Raw genomic sequence first — 22,283 nt, forward strand, 5'->3', positions numbered from 1 at the left:
AATGATGTCCACGGATAAATACAAAAACAAGAAGTTTCAATTTTGATTTCACGGTGACTAAAAATTTAGAGTAAAAATAAAGATTTTTACAGTCTTAAAGGTGCCCTCGAATGAAAAATTGAATTTATCTAGGCATAGTTGAATAACAAGAGTTCAGTACATGGAAATGACATACATTGAGTCTCAAACTCCATTGTTTCCTCCTTCTTATATAAATCTCATTTGTTTAAACGACCTCCGAAGAACAGGTGAATCTCAACATAACACCGACTGTTACGTAACAGTCGGGATCATTAATATGTACGCCCCCAATATTTGCATATGCCAGTCCATGTTCAAGGCATTAGACAAGCCAGTATTAACGTCTGGATCTGTGCACAGCTGAATCATCAGACTAGGTAAGCAAGCAAGAACAATAGCGAAAAATGGCAGATGGAGCGATAATAACTGACATGATAACATGATATTTTTAGTGATATTTGTAAATTGTCTTTCTAAATGTTTCGTTAGCATGTTGCTAATGTACTGTTAAATGTGGTTAAAGTTACCATCGTTTCTTACTGAATTCACGGAGACAAGAGCCGTCGTTATTTTCATTATTAAACACTTGCAGTCTGTATAATTCATAAACACAACTTCATTCTTTATAAATCTCTCCAACAGTGTAGCATTAGCCGTTAGCCACAGAGCACAGCCTCAAATTCATTCAGAATCAATGTAAACAATATAACAGTATACAATACTCACATAATCCGACGCATGCATGCCGCATGCATGACGAACACTTTGTAAAGATCCATTTTGAGGGTTACATTAGCTGCGTAAACTGTGTTTATGTTGTTAAAGGCAAGCGCGAGCTCCGTGGGCGGAGAGCACGAGATTTAAAGGGGCCGCACAGCATAAATCGGCTCATATTTAATGATGCCCCAAAAAAGGCAGTTAAAAAAATTAATAAAAAAAAATCTATGGGGTGTTTTGAGCTGCAACTTCACAGACACATTCAGGGGACACCTTAGACTTATATTACATCTTGTAAAAAAACGTTTGATGGCACCTTTAATGTGAAAGTTTTGATAGTCTTAACATATTACCAAAGTTTGATTCCTAGAATGTGTTATAAGTGTGGGTCTCATCTCATTTTAATACTGTTTCTTTTCATCAAGATGAGAAGGACGGACTGACAGTGTCACTGAAGGAGTCCAGTGCTCTGGTAGAGGAGGCCAAAGAGAGAGAAGCTCAGCTGCAGGGGAGAATCAGATCTCTGGAGAAACAGATTCAGTCTCTCACAGACAGAGAGCAAGAGGTACGAGCTCGTGATTTCATGATGAGTAAGTCAAAGTAAAATCATGCAATTAGGGCTCGTTAAAATAGTGCAGAGCAGTAAAACACTGTGTGATAACCCTTGTAAAAGAGGAAATGTGTGCATACACAGAGCGTAAAGCAGCAGCGTGTGGCCGAGGCGGCGATGGACAGCATGAAGCAGCAGATGATGGAGCTGTGTCGCTCGGACACTCTGACTCGAGCACGTGAGCAGCACGATAGGGACACAACCGCCATCCGGGAGCAGTATGAAGCCAGACTGCTTGCCCTTCAGCAGAAACTAGACGCCCAATCACAGAGTCTGAATGAGCAGGTCAGAGATGTGTAGATAAGAATGATTCCAAAGCGCAAATTAACCCCTTACATGCGGTATTCAACAGAGGGCAGTACAAGCCTGTGTTTTCGCTGTGTGTGTGTTTATCAGGCTGAGGCAGGCCAGCGTTTGCTGGATCAGGTCCGGCAGCTGGAGCGTCAGAGGGAAGAGGATCAGGTGGACAGAGCCTTGGTTATTAACACCCTCACACAGCGCCTGGAGGAGAGCCAGCAGCAGTGTGCCAAACTACTCCACACTGGTATGTGGCATCCCACGTGCTTCTGTTTATGTTGACTGTTGTGATTGCTGGAGTCTCATGGGTCGGTAATCTTTTTCTCCTGCAGTTAAAACAGTTTAAGCCTTACAGCTAAACTACAATGACTCAAATACACATTTGAGCAAAGAATGAGAATCTGGGAACATTCACTTTCATTTATTTAACTTACCAGAAGGTGCTCTTTGATTTGGGTTTGTTCAAATTGTCTTATGATTACATAAAATCTTATTTAAAAAAATATTATTATTATTATTATTATTATTATTATTATTACATATGCATTATTATTATTTATTAATAATAAAAAAGTATAATATTGCAAATTACAAATATTATTTTCTTTTATTTTAAAATGAGTATTCAAGTATAAAATTTTTCTAGTTTTTTCTATTATTTTGATATTTATTTTTTCCTCTTATGTTCTTGTTTAAAATATACAGTACATATTTGAAATAATGTTTTATATTATTATTATTATTTAATAATAAAAAATCCAGTAAAATGTTTTAATGCAATTATTATATTATATAATAAGTATTATTATTAAATATTATAATATGCATTTTAACTTTTCTTATGTCACCGTTAAAAGTAGTTATTTGAAATAATGTTTTATTATATCATTATTATTATTATTATTATTATTATTGCTGTTTAATAATAAAAATTAAGTATAATGTTTTATAACAATTATTATATTTTAAAATAGTATAATATTGCAATGTAAATATATTTTATAATTTTTTTATCTTTACTTTTATATCATTGTACTTTTTTACTTATGTTCCCCATATTTTTAAAATATTAATTATTTGAAATATTTTATTATATTTGTAACGTGTTTAATTAGTCAAGTATAATATTTTATTGCAGTTATTATATTTAAAAATAAGTAGTATTATATTACATATTTAAAAATAAAGTTTATTTCTTTAATTTTATGTAATTTTTTATTTATTTATTTTTTACTTTTCAAAGGGTTCATATTCTGTATTTTGGTACCATTTTATTTTTCCTCAGAAATCAATTTTTAAGGTTTCTTAAAGCATAAACTGTTGTTTTAAATGAAGAAGTAAAGTCATTTTTTCAGTATCCCCTTAATGAATGCACTGCTGAAGATTTGTGTCCTTTGTGCCGGGTACCATTTTCTCAAATCTTCTTTTGTTCTCTGCAGGCTCTGTACAAGAGATGAGCCAGTTACAGATGAAGCTTCAGCAGGCCCAGTCTGCTCGCACCATCAGTGAAGACATCAACAAAGCCCTGCAGGTCAGTCAGTCCACTGCTGTTTGACACGATTTCAACTCATGGGAAACATTAAAGCTGTCCTTAATGCGGCTACAAACAGAGCCCGTGTGTTTCTTCTCTCAACAGGAAGAGCTGACTGAACTAAAGGAGCAGATAAATCTGTATGAGTCTGCCATTAAACATGGAGCCCTTTCATTAGAGCCTAATGGAGACTGGGAGAACCATTTGTCTGAGTCCTACATGGACCTGGGGATCAAGAAGTCCAAGTGGAGAAATGGACGCATCCACAGGTAACTTTTTAATAATCCAAACTGCATTGCTGCATTGTAAAATGTTCATAATTTCAAACTTCTGATAATCATTGCTTTGTTTTCCAGCACACCTCACATCGCAGAAGCAGGAGACTCCAACCGAGAGCTGAAGAGCGAGCTGCAGCGCTGTCTCAGTCACCTGAAGGCCAAGCGGCTGAAGATCTCTGAGCTGCAGGAGGAGCTGCGACGCTCCCAGACCAGAGCAGAGCAGCTGCAGACGCAGCTAGAGCAGGCTGAGAAGATCGCACGAGACTCGAAGGTCTGACCTACAGCAAATCAAACTCTGTGCTCGGTCTGCTGTGGTAGATGCTAGACTTACACCTTCTGCGTTTACTGCAGGTGAGGGAGAGCAGCTTGGAGAAACACCTGGAAACCTCTCAAATGACTGCCGCCCCTCACAAAGACCTCATCAGACTGCAGGAGGAGCGGCAGGTCCTGCAGGAGAGAGTGGAGGTCAGAGTTCGTTTGGGTCCTGTTGTATCTTCACAAAGTTAGAGGACTTTTCTATCTGGATCAGTGCTGCTATTGTTAACTGAAACTCTTAAAAATAATTTTTGATAACTGAAATAATTTATTGAATATAATTATTATAGATAACATCTATATTATAGATTAACATTTTGAACTTAAAATTAATTTTATTTCAGTTAGTTGCCAAGACAACATTTCTAATTTTCTAGATAATATATATTTAATTATAGTTAAATATTATATTTTATATTATATTATCTATAATATATTATTGATAATATATTACATTTTCAGATATTATTTTAAAGATGAACATTTTGAACTTAAAATTAATTTTATTTCAGTTAGTTGCCAAGACAACATTTCTAATTTTCTTGTTTAAGTTTTCAGATAATATATTATATTTAATATATTTATTATATTATCTATAATATATTATAGATAATATATTACATTTTCAGATAATATATAATATATTATATTATTATATTTTATTATATTTATATATTATATTTTATATTATATTTAATATATTATCTATAATATATTATGGACAATATATTATATTTTTAGATAATATATTATACTATAGATAACATCTATATTATAGATTAACATTTTGAACTTTAAATTAATTTTATTTCAGTTAGTTGCCATGGCAACATTTCTAATTTTCTAGTTTAATTTCAATTATGAAACATATTAAAACTGAAATAATAAATTTAATCTAAATTTAATTTTTAAAAACTAATTGGTAATAATATGAGAAATTAATAATAAAATAAATAATATTTATTAAATTAATAATTAATAATTAAATTGATAATAAAATAAATCAAATCCAATAGAAAAATACTGTTTAGAATCTCTAAACGTTTAGATAAAAATAAATTGAAGTTAAATAGAAATACAAAAAATATATATAAAAAATATTAAATATTAAAAATAATCAAATGAGGAAAAGAAATCAAATCCAATAAAAAAAATCAGTTATTTAGTAAACAAACTTCTAATGGAACATAAAATTTATAATATAATCAAGAACTTTTACTATTAAAACCATTTTTGCTAATTAAAAAAAATATATTAGATGACCATTTTAAATTCAAAAAACATAAATAAAAATTAGAATTGTTGCCATGGCAACTAATAAAAACAGTTTTGTTGAATTACTGACATTATAAATAAAACTGAAATTTAAAAAAAAAAAAATTTAAAGCATAAAAATTAAAAAACAAAAATGACTAAAACTCAAAATAAAATTAATGTGGAACTGAAAATAAAAATAAAATCTAATTCTAAATATTAATAAGGACTATACTAGTTTAAAAAAATACTAAAGTAACACTGGTCTGGATGTAATTGTTCTAAAAGAAGTCATTATTTAATTAACTAGCGTGACCGATCACCATCCTGACCGATCCCTGTTGTGAACTGCAGGCTCTGGAGAAGAGGAATCAGGAGCTGAAGCAGAGTGAAGAGAAGGTAAAGGCAGCCAATTCTGAGCTCTGCACCAAGATGAGAGAGATGATCCAGGAGCTGGACCAGGAGAAACAGGAAGCAGCAGAGAGGTCACACATTCATTCACTTTGCTAAGAGGGGTCGGGGCTGAATCAAGTGAGAGTTAATTTGACCCTAGCACACCATCTGCATTGGTTCATAACTGAAATGCATTGTGTGTGCAGGGCTGAGCGGACGCAGCAGCAGTACAGGGATGACGTGGTGAATCGTGTCCGTGCGGAGCTCACGCAAGAGCACACGGCTCACATGGAGCAACTCGCCAGCCAACATCAGCAGCACATCCAACAGCTCCAGTAATGCACGACACCTTCACCTTTAACCTAGAATGAGTCTATTACTTCATCCCTCAGAAGCACAAGTACTGACTTTGATTAACACTGGCTCCATCCACAGGTCAAAGCTGGCTGATCTCAGTCAGGAGGTGTTAGCTGTGCAGGAATGCTACATTTCTGTTTGCAAAGAGAAGGACAAGCTGGAGGAAAATCTCCAAAACAAGCTTGAAGAAGAGAAGAGATTGAAAGAAATTGAGGTGAGCACTAGATGTTGAATATTTATGTATGTATTTAAGAATTTATTTATTTGGTTAATTATTATATTAATTTATTTATTTATATAATTTTAAATTTTTTTTTTTTTTAAATAATTAAATTATTTTTATTTATTAATTTTCATTAAATTTTAAATTAAATGTTTTTATTTGTTTATTTAATAATTTTATACATAATTTATATTTGTTTGTTTTATTTATTTAATAATCTATATTTAATTATTAATTTATTTATTACAAATATTTATTCATTTATTTTATTATATTTGTTTATTTATTTGATAATTAATTTTTATTGATTTAATATATATATATATATTTTTTTTTTACTATTTATTTAATTGATTATTATTTTATTTATTTTATTTCTAGACAGTCTGTTTCTGTCTAACTGGGTGGAGCAGACTCTCTTCTGACAGTCAAAACTCTGACTGTGTGAGATGTTATTATTTGACCATGTTTGTTGATGTTTCAGTTAAAGAGGCGAGAGGAGAGTGAAGGTGCTCTGGAGAGACTGAGGGCTGAACTGGAGTGTCAGCATCAGGAGGACGTGTCTCGGCTCAAAGCCCAGTGGAAGACAGACACACAGGCTGAGATTGAGCTGCATGTCAGAGAGCAGCTGGAAGAGGCCAGGAAGAGCTGGCGGCAGGAGCAGGAGACGGTTAGTGATGATGGGCTGCTTACATCAGTGTTCTGTTGTGCCACTCAGATGCAGGTCAAATGCTCTTATATTTTCTCTTTGTCTGTCCTCTCTGCATATCTGTCTCTTCTGTTTGTCTGCGTGTTTGCTTTGTTTCTTTGGTTTTGTCTGTCTTTTATTTCATCTGGCTGTACTTGTTTCATCTCTCTTTTTTGTGTTTTTGTTTGTTTGTCCATCTGTCTGTCTTTGTTAGTTGGAGAAGTCCTGGGCTCAGAGGTTACAGGAAGCTGAGGAAGAAGTCAGGAAGGCCAGGCAGTCAGACACCCGTGAGGGAGCATGTCAGACCAGCTCGTCTGAGACGGCGGGGCAGCTGATTTCAGTGGAGGACCTGGAGGTCCGGCTCTGTGCTCAGAGAGAGAGCCTGCAGCAGGAGGCTGCGTCCGCCCAGGCCAGAGCTGTGGAGGAAGCAGTACGACATGCTCAGAGAGAGCTGCAGCAGAAGCACACTGATGACATGGCGCTCCAGGTGTGATGCATTTCCAGCTCTTAACATAAAAATACTAACATTTACATACAGTATCTCACAGAAGTGAGTACACCCCTCACATTTTTGTAAATATTTTATTATATCTTTTCATGTGACAACACTGAAGAAATGACACTTTGCTACTATGTAAAGTAGTGAGTACAGCTTGTATAACAGTGTAAATTTGCTGTCCCCTCAAAATAACAAATTGTAGTCTTTTAAAAAGGCATCTGAAATAATTAACTAAGTGCAATGTAGAGTTGCCAAAAATATAGATTTTTCGATACATATGGATACTGAAATATCTGAAACGCTTCAATACTCATTTTCTGCAGAATAGATACACGATACCAGCTGCTCTCTCTCATCTCTCCAACAGTGAGTTGACACACAAACCCACCTCCCCTCACTCGTTTCACGCGTATTGTGCATAATTTCACTCATTTCCACAGTTTTTGTGCTCATACCAAAAGTGCACGCACATAAAGCCACCTCTCAGTACTAAATTTAGTTATTTTTCGCTGCTTATTGCGCTTGAATGGTGAAATACACACAAAATAATGTCAAGATGCCAGTCTTGGCGAGTATTTACGTAAACACAGTCAGTTATGTTTTAAGTGAACGTAAAAAGTTGAGAAAGAAAACTCATGTGTAACAGTATAATGGATCAGTGCATCGGGTCTTAAAGTGACAGCAGCCTAATATATCTGATTCAAAATTATGAGATAATAAAAATGAGCAGTTTTTCCCCATGGTATCGATGCCAAAATTGTGGCCAGTAAAAATGCTGAGTGGCTAGTAACTTTGGAAAACCACTAGCCACAGTGGCTGATGAGTACAAAAGTTAATGTCAAGCCCTGATTTTTATATATATATATATATATATATACAGCTATGGAAAAAATTAAGAGACCACTTAACATTGATTTCTGAACTTAGAGTGGTCTCTTAATTTTTTCCATAGCTGTATGTGTATATATATATATATATATATATATATATATATATATATATATATATATATATATATATATATATATATATATATATATATATATATATATATATATATATAATATATTAGGGCTGCAACGATTAATCGCGATTAATCGTTTGCAAAATAAAAGTCTGTGTTTACATAATATATATGTGTGTGTTTGTGTATAATAATTATATATAAATACACACACATTCATGTATATATTTAAGAAAAATGTTAGATTTATATATAAAATATTTATGTTTATATGTAATATATATATATATATATATATATATATATATATATATATATATATATATATATATATATATTTATAATACATGCATATATTTCTAAACTTTATACCTCTATGTGTGTGTATTTATATATACATAATTATTATACACGGAACACACATATATATTATGTAAACACAGACTTTTATTTTGCAAACGATTAATCGCGATTAATCGTTGCAGCCCTAATATATATATAAAATTTGACTAGTTCATCATGATCCATCCCTACAGATTATTAACCCTATAAAGCCCACTGTATCATATTTGATACAAAAATGTCTAAGGCCTCTAAATTATCCTCTATATGCCTTCTGTCATCTGATTGATGGTTTATAATTTTTTGGAAAAATCATGTTAAAATGTGAGTATCAAATATGAACATCAGGCTTTTAAAGGTGCCCTCGAATGAAAAATTGAATTTATCTTGGCATAGTTGAATAACAAGAGTTCAGTACATGGATTGACATACAGTGAGTCTCAAACTCCATTGTTTCCTCCTTCTTATATAAATCTCATTTGTTTAAAAGACCTCCGAAGAACAGGCGAATCTCAACATAATACCGACTGTTACGTAACAGTCGGGGTGTATGCCCCCAATATTTGCATATGCCAGCCCACGTTTCCAACATTATAAAAGGCATTAGACAAGGGCAAGCACTAGCTCTGTGGGCAGAGAGCACGGGATTTAAAGGGGCCTCAGCATAAAATCGGCACGTTTATAATGATGCCCCAAAATAGGCAGTTAAAAAAAATTAATAAAAAAAAATCTATGGGGTATTTTGAGCTGAAACGTCACAGACACATTCAGGGGACACCTTAGACTTATATTACATCTTTTGAAAACATAATCTATCTTTAATGAACTTTTATTTGTCCACCATCAATGTGTTGTATTATGTTTCTTTGCCCCCACAATAAAAACTACAGAGCTTTGATCATAAAACTAACTTTAAATATCATCTTAAGACATATTATTGGCAGATATGGAGTGACAACTGATATTTATATGTATTTTATGTAAGTTGTCTGCTATGCTGTTATAAAGATCTCATTGATTTACATTACTCATTGATCTTACTTTTGCCATATAAATATTAGGGCTGGGATAATAAAATGGTGCATCTCGATTCGTGGATCGATTCTGAGATTTTCCGAATGCATCACAATTCTCTCTTGAATCAATTCTGAGCTTAGTTTTTAACAGCAGATGGCGCTCCAGGCTAGTTTTTAAACCGCACTCAAATGCTCATGAAGAAGAGTGCTCGTGCGTTCGGCCGAGTCTGAGAAAGTACTTGCACCTCAGAATGTTTTTATGACGCAAGATTAATGGAAACATTCCACTGAAAACACCCTTGTAATTCGCTTCGACCTTTTCAAAGTTTATGAATTGATTATTTTATAGAAGGTTCAAGTGATGTGTGTAAGGAATGGGAAGGAAGCAGAGTACGGCTGTTTCGAAAGCACGCAGTGCCATCTACTGTTAAAAAGCAAGCTCAGAATCGATTCGAGAGAGAATCATGATACATTCGGAAAATCTCAGAATCGATCCAGAATCATTACTCGATTCGCGATGCATCGATTTACTGTCCCGGCCATAATAAATATCAGAATCTGCACCAAATTGCATATTTTTGCTTCTTAATAAAATTGAAGTGTTTTTTCCTCCTCAAGTATGAGCTTTATATTCTCACTACATCATATTATATGAACCATTATAGCCTGATCTATCAAAAACACATGCAAACTTTCTTTCTATTTTGTCTAATGGTTCAATAAACCAAATTTCATTCAAATTATTTTTTTGACTATTTTTTCTGTCACGCTTTACAGGGTTAATAATCCTTTCTGCCTCTCCTAGGTTGAAGGTGCGATATCAAGGGCTCGTTCTCGATGGCTCCAGGACCTGAACTCCCTCCCAGAATACAAAAGCAGCCTGCAGATGGAGAAGGAGGAATGGGAACGACTTCAACAGCAGCATGTCCAGGAACAGGTATTTGTTGCAGTGATGATTCTAAAATGATTTCTTCACATATAATTTCTGAGTTGCTCAACACCTCACGTCCTAATCCCAGGTGTCTTCAGCCGTCAAGGCAGTGGAGGAAAAGTGGCAGGACACACTCCGCAGCAAATGCACAGAGCTGTGTAACAGGAGAATCGGGGAGCTCCAGGAGGAAGTGCTCACCCTCAGCACCCGACTGGAGCGCTTGTCCCAGGAGCAGGACGCTCTAATCAAAGCAGAGCTGGCTGCAGCCCGAGACGTTTGGATCGAGGACAAGCAGGAGGAGATGTCCCGCCTCAGGGCGCAGCTCCAGAGAGAGCAGAAGCAGAAACTACAAGCCGTCCTAGAGCAGAACCTGGAGCAAACTGACACAGAGCTACAGAAAACCCTCAGGGAAAAGGAGCAGGAGTGGAGGCGTCGACAAGAGATCAGGTTCATAATTATCATCATAATAAGCAGGGTTTGCTAAGGCAAGCTTGGACAGACTGCTGTTCAAGTGAGTCTCTTTTGACATGAGCCAGTGAGCAACAAACTAGAACACCCTGTCGATTTAATGCGTTATTCAATTAATTAGTTATGGGAAAAAATAATGCGTTAAAATTATTAACACACCCACCCCTGTCCAGACCTACTGGTCATCTTGCATTTCATACAGTTGATTGATAAAGAACATGATGCGGGTCAATAGTTCACTGCATGATGTAGTTTATAGAATGCAGTTTTATGACCCCAATATTCAAGATATCAGGGCAAAAATGCCCCAGTATGAGTTTTTGTCCCATATCATAGGATATAGTTAAGCAATATCTCACAAATAACAAGCGCAATATCACAGGGGTGCTGTTTTTGTCCTGAATAGCACGAGTGCAAATGTGATGTTGATTTTATACAAAAGTTAAATAAAGAAGTTAATATTGCGTTATATTTTACACACATTATTTTGCTCAGTTTTTCCAATAAAAATATTTCCTATAAAGCCAGAGCAGAACTGTTGTATGATATATATATATATATATATATATATATATATATATATATATATATATATATATATCAGGTTCAGAATTATATGTATGTATGTATATATATATATATATATATATATATATATATAAATTTATTTATTTTTTTCTTTTGTAAAGCTAATTTTTGTAATCAAATTTGATGCTTTTGTCATTTAACACAATAACGACTTTATCTTTTGGGGTCATTTCTCAGCCAAATTTGATGTGTGATTATTTTGCGATTTAATTTATTGTCACATTGTGTAATTAATTAGATTTAAAAAAAAAAAAATTAATCACTTGACAGCTCTAAAAAATGTGTTATTTCAGTTTATTTAATTGATTTAGCTTCGATTTATGTAGTCTATTTAGTCAATTTAATTTATTTTTATTTCAGTTTCAGTAATTTAAGTACTTCAGCTTAAACTTATTTCAGATAGTTTCAAAGGCAACATTTCTAATTTAAGTTTAAGTTTGTTTTTCATTTAATAGCAAAAAGGATAAACTGATATATATAATATATATATAATATAATAAAGATTTTAAGATATTTTATATATATATATATATATATATATATATATATATATATATATATATGTGTGTGTGTGTATTTAATATTGCTGTTCCGTTGAAATTACAATACTTTTTTAGATGCATGAAATAGATTTATATAACATTTTTAATGCAATTGAACAGAAATATTTAATATTTTAAATTACATATTTTATGGAGCTGTATGTAAATACATTTTTATTTCTATAATAATTTAATTATAGTGATGCACATGAATGTTAACTGAAATATAAACTGTTACTGCTATTTTATAAAATTATTTTAATCAATAGAAGCGAAATCTTGGAGCATAAAGGGATAAATCCTTTTGACTCATGAACACAAACCTTCTAAACATGAGCTTATGAGTATACACTGTATTTTGAAGGACTGTTGTTTTGCAGACTGCAGGAGGAGAGGCAGCAGGTGCTGGAGGAGGTGCTGGAGGAGGTGCTGGAGGATCTAAAGGAGGTGCTGCAGGAGGGAGTGGAGAGGAGAGGCAGTCCGGATGAACACAAGCTCAGCCATGTGCCAGGAACCGTTCGGTTCAGAGTCTGGGAAATCTGTAGAGAATCACTCAGTCAAGCCGTCAACCAAGCCAAGCAGGAGTTGAAGAAGGTGCATGGCTGCTTTGTGAGAAAAATACCATCATGCAAAGTCACTGTAATGAACACAGCCACACCCAGAGAGTTCCCTGGTCTTTATCACTCATACACAGTAATCATATTTATGCAGTCTCTGAATCATCAGTCACCACCCAGAGAAATACATTAAATGTTTTGTTTCCCTCATACCTCAGAGCAGCGAAGACAAGCTGAGACGTGTGCTGAAGGAAACCCAGGAGCGTCACGAGGCAGAGATCGGTAAGGCCCTCGGCTCACACACCTCACACACTGCTGGAGTCAGCACCTCTTCCCTCCTCACCAGTTCCTCATCCTGCAGCAGGTCTGACAGCCCAGAGGAAGCAGGGGGAATGCTCTGAGTCTCTGGCCAAACTCCAGAAGAAGAATCAAGAGCTCCAGAGACATCTAGAAAAGGCCTGCCGCCAGCTCCAGAAGACCGTACGAGAGCACAAAAGCACCCTGCAGAAGATGAAAGGTGCTAAGAGATTCTCAATGTTAGAAACTATGGGGACACATGACTCTCACTAAATATTTTGAGATATCAATTAATTAATTGGGTTAAGTCACTGAATCAAGTATTATTAATTATAAATTATAATACAAGTAAGCAATAAGGTGCGAGAGACTGTGTTTTGTGTATAAGTCACGGCTGAAGGGCGTTGTTAGTGCAACCTCGAGTACCTTATTGCTTTTATAAAACATTTACCACACAATACAAATATTAAAGGCAAAAATATGTATCAATGCAACTTTCATGAAGTAAACTTTAACTAAAAGCCTTCCTTCCACCGGAAAAAATAGTCCCTGATCGTGAACAGCAACAGAAGTTACATTATTACGCCATTAGATGGCAGCAAAGACTGTCTTTATGAGTGTGTCATTCAGTAGCGAAGACTTTTATGATGAAAAGACTGAATTGTTGTGAACACGGAACAAGACGCAGCTGACAAATGCTTTGACTAGCTCTGTCAGTCACGGGAAAACCCCTTAACTGTTAAAAGGACAAGATACTGCAGCGGACATTTAAACAGATTTTTTATTATGAACATAGAACTGACCTGAAGGAAAACGCTAAATCTGAATACAGGTAATAAACTCGCTCACTCGATCTCTTTCTCACTATACTCTTCTACATAATACAGTAAGCTTCAATGAACAATATCAACTGAGAACAAACGGTTTACGTTGCTAAGAGTGGTTGCTAAGGGTGTTGTGTAGTGAGACACAGAGCCGTTGGGTGAAGCGATCATAGCCGTGTTTTATCGTGAATAAAATTATATTTTTGTGCTAGGGTTCTCACAGTCATGGAAAAGAAACAATTCAAAGAAAAAAAATCATTGTTTAAATGTGTTTGTTCCATGATGTGTGCCCAAAATGTGAAATGTGAAATATGTCTTTTTGCCATCTTTTACATTTAATCATTTAGCAGACGCTTTTATCCGAAGCGACTTACAAATGAGAACAGTAGAAGCAGTCAAACCAACAAAAGGGCAACAATATGTACATGTTCTTTTTTTTTTTTTTTTTGATTGATTTTTCATCTCATTTGTTTGATTACTAATTTGTTAAGAACCCCATTTTGTCTAGGGTTGGAAGGGGTAAGATTTTTGTGATTATTGTATGTGTATGTGGGGATGGCAAGAGACACCCGTAAATCTAAATAATGCCAAAAGAAATGATTTATTATACACAAGTGAAAAGTATCGAAGAGATGAGAAGTAATAATGATAGTTGATACATACAAAAAAGAAAACAATATATACAGCATTTATAAAAACGAATCAAAAGGAAAATAAACCCAAGGGGAAAAAAGAAAAGAACGAAACAAAACCCAAGATTAACTCTCGTATAAAACTCTAAACTAACTAATGAACAAAAGTAAAGAAATCAAAAGTCTTTGGCGTTAAAGCCCTAACTCAACTACACCAACTACTCTAAATACAAAACACTTTCCCTTGGTATATGGAGAATCAATCACCTTCAGAATGACTACAAAATTAAAGAAGTATGGTTGAGGTGCAAGACGACAAGACAAAACTGTACAATAACAAGTCACAATAACAACAAACACTAGCAAAGGTTAGATTAAACGAGCAACAGCGAACGCAAACAAGGTCAGAGTCAAAGATGGCTAGCACACGTTCACTCTGGCATGCTGTTTAAACTATGGCGGGAGACATGATGGGCAGCTGGAGCAGTGACGTCACGCAGGTTAATGATGATTGACAACTGCTCAGGCCAATAGCAGTCAATAGGGGTGAGAATGACAGGGAGCAAAGGAGAGAAAAATAAAAATAAAGAGGCACACGCACGGGGATGTAATATTATTATTGACTGGCACAAATGGACCCCCATAAGAAGCAAATGGCATGTGGGAGAAGACTTTTTTTTTTTTTTTTTTTTAATCGTTGTTTTTCATCAAATCAGATGAGCACGAGGCAGCCCTGCAGAAGGAGCAGCAGGCTCATCTCAAAGCCCTTGAGGAACTGAAACAAACCTCAAATGCAGAAGCACTTTCAAGGTTTGTAAACACTTCAAGTTTGTTTGATTTCTTTCATAAGAGCACATCATCGTCTACAAGCGCAGTGGGTCTTAGACAGTAACAGTCTTCGTCAATGTTTCAGCGGTTCAGTCAGCCAGCAGAACCTTCAAGCAGGTCTTGAGGAGATGAAGGAGCAATACATGAAAGCAGTGGAGAAAATCAGAGGTGAGCGAAAGGCCTCTATAAAGATCTTTCACAGAACTAATCACATTAAAACCCTTGTTCTTCATTAAGACCAGTGTTGTAGAGAAAGTACTGTAGCAGTGCAAGATGTAAAAGATGTTTAGATAAATTATATTTATTTAATTTAATAATTGTTAATTGTAGATAATTTTTACTTTATTTTTACTATTTGCACACTTAAGTAGTTTGAATATAGTTGCCTACCTACTACAAGGGCCTGTCTGCAGTTTAACTACTTTGAAACTGAAGCTAAACTAGCTCGGATTTTATTTCATAAGTTTTTCGGTGTGTTTGTAGGCGACATGCTGCGTTACCTGCAGGAGAGTAAAGAATGGGCGGCAGAGCTGATCAGGACTGAGGTCCTGAGGGAAAGGCAGGACACGGCCAGACGAATGCGCAGGTACTACCTCACCTGTCTGCAGGAGCTGCTGGAAGACGGAGGCCAGGCCACAGGGTATGGAGACGCACAGATGATCTCCTCTCTCTTTCTCTGGTCTGTTCTTCATTCTGCACTTTTTCTTTCTCCAGAGCAGAGAAGAAAATCATAAATGCCGCTAGCAAACTGGCCGCCATGGCCAAAGTCCTTGAGACGCCGGTGGCCAAACGCAAGCTTTCAAGAACACAGAACTCTCAAGGTAAACTTTCATTTCTGTTAAAGGTGATGTATGTAGTTTCTGTGACTCTAGTGGCACCAAGCGGAATTACAAAAATAAAGCATATTTTGCAAACGCTCCTCTCGCGTGTTGCACCAAATATCACAAACACAGCTCTTACAGGTGCTTGTGAAGGTATGTCTCAACAGGTCTAAGTAGGCTACATTCAATAAAAGGTCCAACATATTGGAAATACTTCTTGCTGTAAGCTACTGAGTAACACTCTGAACGCGAGTATCTCGCTTATAATAAACCCTTCCAACGTATCTGCACTGGGCTCGTTTTTTGAAATGACACACCACAGCTGTTTGAGGCTGTCTACACTGGACCCATTAAAGTAAACATTGTAAACTCTTTCTAAATGGGTGCATAATAATGCTGTACTGAATCATCCGTTGTAGCTGCTTAATCTTTGAAAGTCTAAATGCAGTGAGCTTTGGTAACTGGAGCTGAAAGTCTTTTCCCATGCAACGTGTCAGTCATGGTCCCACTGCGGCTAAACAGCCTCAGGCTCCGCCTGCTACAGTAGCCACGCCCCCAAACTCTCAATATAGGTTGAGATGGAAAGAGATTGATAGATCTGAACGAACTGCTTTCAATGTTTTGATGTTACCTGGAAGGCTTAATGTTTACACTTTTTTGGTAGATAGTAGTCAATGAACAACAAACTGGGTTAAAGGGATAGTTCACCCAAAAATCAAAATGTTGTCATCATTTACTCACCCTCAAGTTGTTCCAAACCTGTATGAGTTTCTTTCTCCTGTTGAAAACAAAAGATGATTTTTTTGAAGAATGTTGGTAATCAAACAGCTGATGATAGCCATTGACTTCCATAGTAGGAAAAAAAATACTGGTTACCAACATTCTGTAAAATATCACCTTTTGTGTTCAACAGAAGAAAGAAACTTATACAGGTTTGGAACATCTCGAGGATGAGTAAATGGTGACAACATTTAAATTTTTGGGTGAACTGTCCCTTTAAGGCAGGGGTTAACAAACACATTCCTGGAGCCTCCCCAACGCTGCATGTTTTCCTCGTCTCCTTAATGAAAAACACCTGATTCAGATCATCAGCTCATTAGTCGAGACTTGAAATGGGTGTGTCAGACAAAGGAGACATGCAAAATGTGCAGTGCCGGGGAGGCTCCAGGAATGTGTTTGGGAACCCCTGCTTTAAGAGAACATATTTTAACAAAAAATCTCACATAACTAACCTTTAAGTCTTAAAGGTGCCCAAGAATGCTTTTTCACAAGATGTAATATAAGTCTAAGGTGTCCCCTGAATGTGTCTGTGAAGTTTCAGCTCAAAATACCCCATAGATTTTTTTAAATTAATTTTTTTAACTGCCTATTTTGGGGCATCATTAACTATGCACTGATTTTTTCAGCGCGCCGCCCCTTTAATTCGCGTGCTCCCTGCCACACGAGCTCTCGATTATATTACTGCACATTTACAAAGTTCACACAGCTAATATAACCCTCAAATGGATCTTTACAAGATGTTCGTCATGCATGCTGCATGCATGCTTCGAATTATGCGAGTAAAGTATTTATTTTGATGTTTATATTTGATTCTCTATGAGTTTGAGGCTGTGCTCCGTGGCTAACGGCTAATGCTACACTGTTGGAGAGATTTATAAAGAATGAAGTTGTGTTTATGAATTATACAGACTGCAAGTGTTTAAAAATGAAAATAACGACGGCTCTTGTCTCCGTGAATTCAGTAAGAAACGATGGTAACTTTAACCTCATTTAACAGTACATTAGCAACATGCTAACGAAACATTTAGAAAGACAATTTACAAATATCACTAAAAATATCATGTAATCATGGATCATGTCAGTTATTATCGCTCCATCTGCCATTTTCGCTATTGTTCTTGCTTGCTTACCTAGTCTGATGATTCAGCTGTGCACATCCAGACGTTACTGGCTGCCCTTGTCTAATGCCTTTTATAATGTTGGGAACATGGGCTGGCATATGCAAATATTGGGGCGTACACCCCGACTGTTACGTAACAGTCGGTGTTATGTTGAGATCCGCGTGTTTTCCGGAAGTCTTTTAAACAAATGAGATTTATATAAGAAGGAGAAAGCAATGGAGTTTGAAACTCAATGTATGTCTTTTCCATGTACTGAACTCTTGTTATTCAACTATGCCGAGGTAAATTCAAATTTTGAATCTAGGGCACCTTTAAGTTTTAAGACGATGATTACCGTACTTCATAGTGTGAAAATTGATTTTTGCTTAGGTGGAACAGACATCAAAACCAGTGGCTCTCCTGCTGCGTCATACGGAGCTGAACCCCACAAGGATGGTAAGGACAAACGGATCCATCAGATCTACAGCCTAACGGACACCAATTATACATCCATGACGGCTAAACAGAAAGGTATCAAACCTAAAGGCTCGGAACCAGATTCCCTGAAATCAGCAGTGATCTGTGGATCTAAAGACCCTCTTACAGTTGGTCAGGTAACTCAGAAACACACACACTTTGCACATGATAGTGTTTTTAACAGCGATGTCAGGACCCCTAATGTCACGCTGAGAAAGCAGAGCAGGGAAATGTTCATGGAGGGCTTTGAGTCCGGAAGAGCAGAACCATCAGCCGTCCAATCATTCCTGATTGAAGAAGCACCTGTTCGGGATGATGGACAGAGTGACTGGAGTTTAACCAGTAACGGCTCCAACTTCATAAACAACATTCACCTGATGTCCTCCTATCCCGAGCCCGGGAAGCCTTTCTCAATGAACGACCCTTCCTTTGGTGGGTTGGACTTTGGAAGCTCCGTCGGCGATAACTCTGATGTTACGATATACAAGGAGATTGTTCAACCTGAGTCTTACTCGAAACCCAATGTGTGTGCGGACAGAAGAACAAATAAACACAGAGAGCCAATCCCTGGATCTGAGGGACATGGTGTCAGGAAAATGTGTCCAAAGAGCTTATTTTCAGAGTTGAAAGTGCGTCAACAGGACAGTGGGTTCGACAGCCCCTTGGCACTGCTTCAGAAATGAAATTTGTGCAAACATTCTTATATGAAAAAGTTGCATTCTCAGTTAACCTTGTGCAAAGTGTTTTTTACTTGTTTGAGCCAAATGTCTTTTGTACTCGTCTTAACAGTTGTGCTGTCAGTGCATGAACTTGTTACCTTTTAACTTAATAAATCAACCTAGTTTTGCATTAATTACACCGTGTCATTTTTGTTCTTATCTTCTTTCACACTGAATAAACAAACCATCATAATTTCCAACATGCTGCATAAAAGGCACAAATAGTGACAGTTTATTGTTGTTTTATATTCCTGACACCGGACTGCAGTTTTTCCTTGAGGATGTTTCCTCAGGCTGTGTCTGTGCCTCCAAAGTCCAGCGTCAGATAAGATGAGGTCAAAGATGAAATAGAGCGCATATTGTTAAACATCATCTGTGTCATTCTATGAAATGGTTAGTTAGACTTTTTTCGGTTAGATGAGGTAATATGTTAAATATTAGACAGTTATCAAATATACACTTTGACATATACACTATACTATAAATCATGAAATATCAGGCAAATACTGCTTTTAAGTGCTAATAAACGCTATTCATTAACATTATCTCTAAATGAATACATTTTATATGGCTGGGATAAAGGTAACAGGGTTGACAGTTCACAGTGAAAAGATTTGAAACATTTGGAGAATTTTAATGCTAATATTTAAAGGTGCAGTGTGTAAATTTTTGCAGCATCTAGCGGTGAGGTTACGAACTGCAACTAACTGCGCACACCCCTCCCTTTTGGAGAAGCTACGGTGGCCGTCTGGCCGACATGTCGTCGTCTGAGAGAGCAGAGAGTAGCTTGTGTGAAGCAATGAGGTTTCTTCTTACTTCTAACAAAGAACGGTCTCTACTTTGTGCGTATTCAATATAGTGACGATGCAAGCTGCCTCTAAAAACACGAACGATTTAGAAGAACACAACAACATAGTGACGAAACGCGTGCTGTAGAATGTTTGTCCGTTTAGGGCTGCTGTAGAAACATGCCGGTGCATACTGGCGACTTGGTTCAATATGTAGGTGAACGTGATTTCACCAAGAATGACATGTTCCTGGATCAACATCTTTGTTGATCCTGGAACAACATTCCAATCAACCAATCAGATTTGAGGGACAAGTTTACCATTTATGTCAAGTTTAGGCTTGCAACCAGGGATAGGTGCTTCTACATCAGTGTTATTCACATATCTTTCCGCTCTGATTTTAGGGATAAGTTATGGGTAGGATTAGGTTTAGGGGTAGGAATAGGGTTAAGACTAAATTTTCAGACTTAAATGTTGTTCCAGGATCAAAAAAATATGTTGATCCACATGTCTTACTTGGCAAAATCACAGTTACCTCATTATGTAAGGTCTTTATGTACCATTGTACATGAAGACTTTGTACATTACACATTGCACCTTTTTTAAATAAAAAACAAAATGGTAACATGGTAACAGGGTTGACATTTTGAAGGGGAATTGGGCAGTTGAGTCATAGTTTATTCACTTGTTTCATTCTAAGTCTGTGACTTTTGTTCTATGGAACATTCCTGAAGAATGTTGAAGGGACGTGCTGTAATATTCATTGTAACATTTTTTTTTTTTTCCCAAGGAAGAAATAAAGTATTGCAACAACGTGATGGGGAAATAATGAGAACTTTCATTGTGCGTGTGAAGTATTTGGTTAAACTTTATTTTAAGGTTCCCTGTTACAGATTAATTACACCAATAAGTCCAGAGTATAATATTAATTAACAAAATGTACTTACTGTAGAGTTAGGGTTTGGTTTAAAGGATTAGTTCACTTTCAAATTAAAATTTCCTGATAATTTACTCACCCCCGTGTCATCCAAGATGTTCATGTCTTTCTTTCTTCAGTTGAAAAGAAATTAAGGTTTTTTGATGAAAACATTCCAAGATTATTCTCCATATAGTGGACTTCAGTGGAGCCCAAACGGTTGAAAGTCAAAATTACAGTTTACAGCGATCCCAGACGAGAAATAAGGGTCTTATCTAGAGAAACCATCGCTCATTTTCTAAAAAAAAGTTTTAAAATTTTATATATTTTAACCATAAATGCTCATCTTGAACTAACTCTCTTCTTCTTCTCTATTTGAATTCCAGCAGTGTAGACACTGCTAAGTGTATTACTGCCCTCCACAGGTCAAAGTTTGAACTAATTGTTATATACTTGCACTAGCATATTGTATATGACAATTTAGTTCAAACTTTGACCTGTGGAGGGCAGTAATACACTTAGCAGCGTCTACACTGCTGGAATTCAAATAGAGAAGAAGAAAGCTAGTTCAAGATGAGCATTTATTGTTAAAACGTATATAATTAGTTTTTTTTTTTTTTTGTTTTTTTTTAGAAAATGAGTGATGGTTTCTCTAGATAAGACCCTTATTCCTCGTCTGGTATCGTTTAAACCTCTTTGAAGCTGCACTGAAACTCATTTTGATCTTCAATCGTTTGGAGAACATTGAAGTCCACTATAAGGAGAAAAATCCTGGAATGTTTTCATCAAAAACCTTTATTTCTTTTCAACTGAAGTAAGAAAGACATGAACATCTTGGATGACATGGGGGTGAGTAAATTATCAGGAAATTTTAATTTGAAAGTGAACTAATCCTTTAAGGTTTGTTTCTTGTAATTATGCATAATTTACTGTTATTACTATTACTTAGTATGTCACGAGTAACAATGACACGCCTCATGGGGAAAAAAACAGGATAAAGTAATAAAAACAGATGACTTTAGCTTTTCTTTAAATCGTTAACTTCTTGGACAATTGAAGTTATTAAAAGAATATAATTTCTAGAAAAGTTAACTACGTTAAAAATGTGATTGTAACAAGGGTGCATAAGAAATCAAATTATTTACAATATACACTGAATATCACTATATCATATTTAATATCTGGCAAATGTATTTAAGTGTTAATGATTTGTATATTAAAATATCTAAAACTAAATTATAATTTTATATACGTGGGCTCAGGTAAGTTTTCTCTGACATGTTATGAAACTACAATGTGCTTCTTAGAGAACTTTAAAGGGCTGATTTCTTGGAATTAAATTGTTTTAATGAATAGAACTGATATAATTGTTCATTACTTTAAAAGAGGGATAATATTTTAACAGCGTTGTTTGCGTGTTCACAGTGGAGCTGATAATGGGAGCGTTGCAGTTTGTCGCGTCGTCGTGAATTATGTAAATTCTGTGGTTATTTGTCAATATGAATCGCTT

General features: G+C 35.7%; 1 protein-coding gene across 2 annotated transcripts in view; it reads left to right on the plus strand.

The window, feature by feature from the left end:
• The window catches only part of cep152 (centrosomal protein 152), a 33,000-nt gene extending 13,797 nt beyond the window's left edge, over window positions 1-19,203 (plus strand). The window contains exons 8-29 of one of the 2 annotated variants that reach the window (XM_048157783.1): window positions 1,164-1,303; window positions 1,433-1,633; window positions 1,745-1,892; window positions 3,085-3,176; window positions 3,282-3,445; window positions 3,533-3,725; window positions 3,806-3,919; window positions 5,378-5,508; window positions 5,623-5,751; window positions 5,852-5,987; window positions 6,481-6,666; window positions 6,899-7,171; window positions 10,311-10,442; window positions 10,525-10,883; window positions 12,415-12,628; window positions 12,810-12,873; window positions 12,953-13,108; window positions 15,061-15,154; window positions 15,258-15,340; window positions 15,656-15,812; window positions 15,887-15,993; window positions 18,264-19,203. In XM_048157783.1, coding sequence (XP_048013740.1) covers window positions 1,164-1,303; window positions 1,433-1,633; window positions 1,745-1,892; window positions 3,085-3,176; window positions 3,282-3,445; window positions 3,533-3,725; window positions 3,806-3,919; window positions 5,378-5,508; window positions 5,623-5,751; window positions 5,852-5,987; window positions 6,481-6,666; window positions 6,899-7,171; window positions 10,311-10,442; window positions 10,525-10,883; window positions 12,415-12,628; window positions 12,810-12,873; window positions 12,953-13,108; window positions 15,061-15,154; window positions 15,258-15,340; window positions 15,656-15,812; window positions 15,887-15,993; window positions 18,264-19,033 — 4,043 coding nt within the window. In that variant the 3' untranslated portion in view covers window positions 19,034-19,203. The remainder of the gene's footprint in view (window positions 1-1,163; window positions 1,304-1,432; window positions 1,634-1,744; window positions 1,893-3,084; window positions 3,177-3,281; window positions 3,446-3,532; window positions 3,726-3,805; window positions 3,920-5,377; window positions 5,509-5,622; window positions 5,752-5,851; window positions 5,988-6,480; window positions 6,667-6,898; window positions 7,172-10,310; window positions 10,443-10,524; window positions 10,884-12,414; window positions 12,629-12,809; window positions 12,874-12,952; window positions 13,109-15,060; window positions 15,155-15,257; window positions 15,341-15,655; window positions 15,813-15,886; window positions 15,994-18,263) is intronic. The other variant, XM_048157784.1, reaches the window with a different exon arrangement.
• Window positions 19,204-22,283: the final 3,080 nt, after the last annotated feature.

This window comes from Megalobrama amblycephala, linkage group LG15, assembly GCF_018812025.1.
Source record: "Megalobrama amblycephala isolate DHTTF-2021 linkage group LG15, ASM1881202v1, whole genome shotgun sequence".
Classification (NCBI taxonomy): Eukaryota; Metazoa; Chordata; class Actinopteri; order Cypriniformes; family Xenocyprididae; genus Megalobrama; species Megalobrama amblycephala.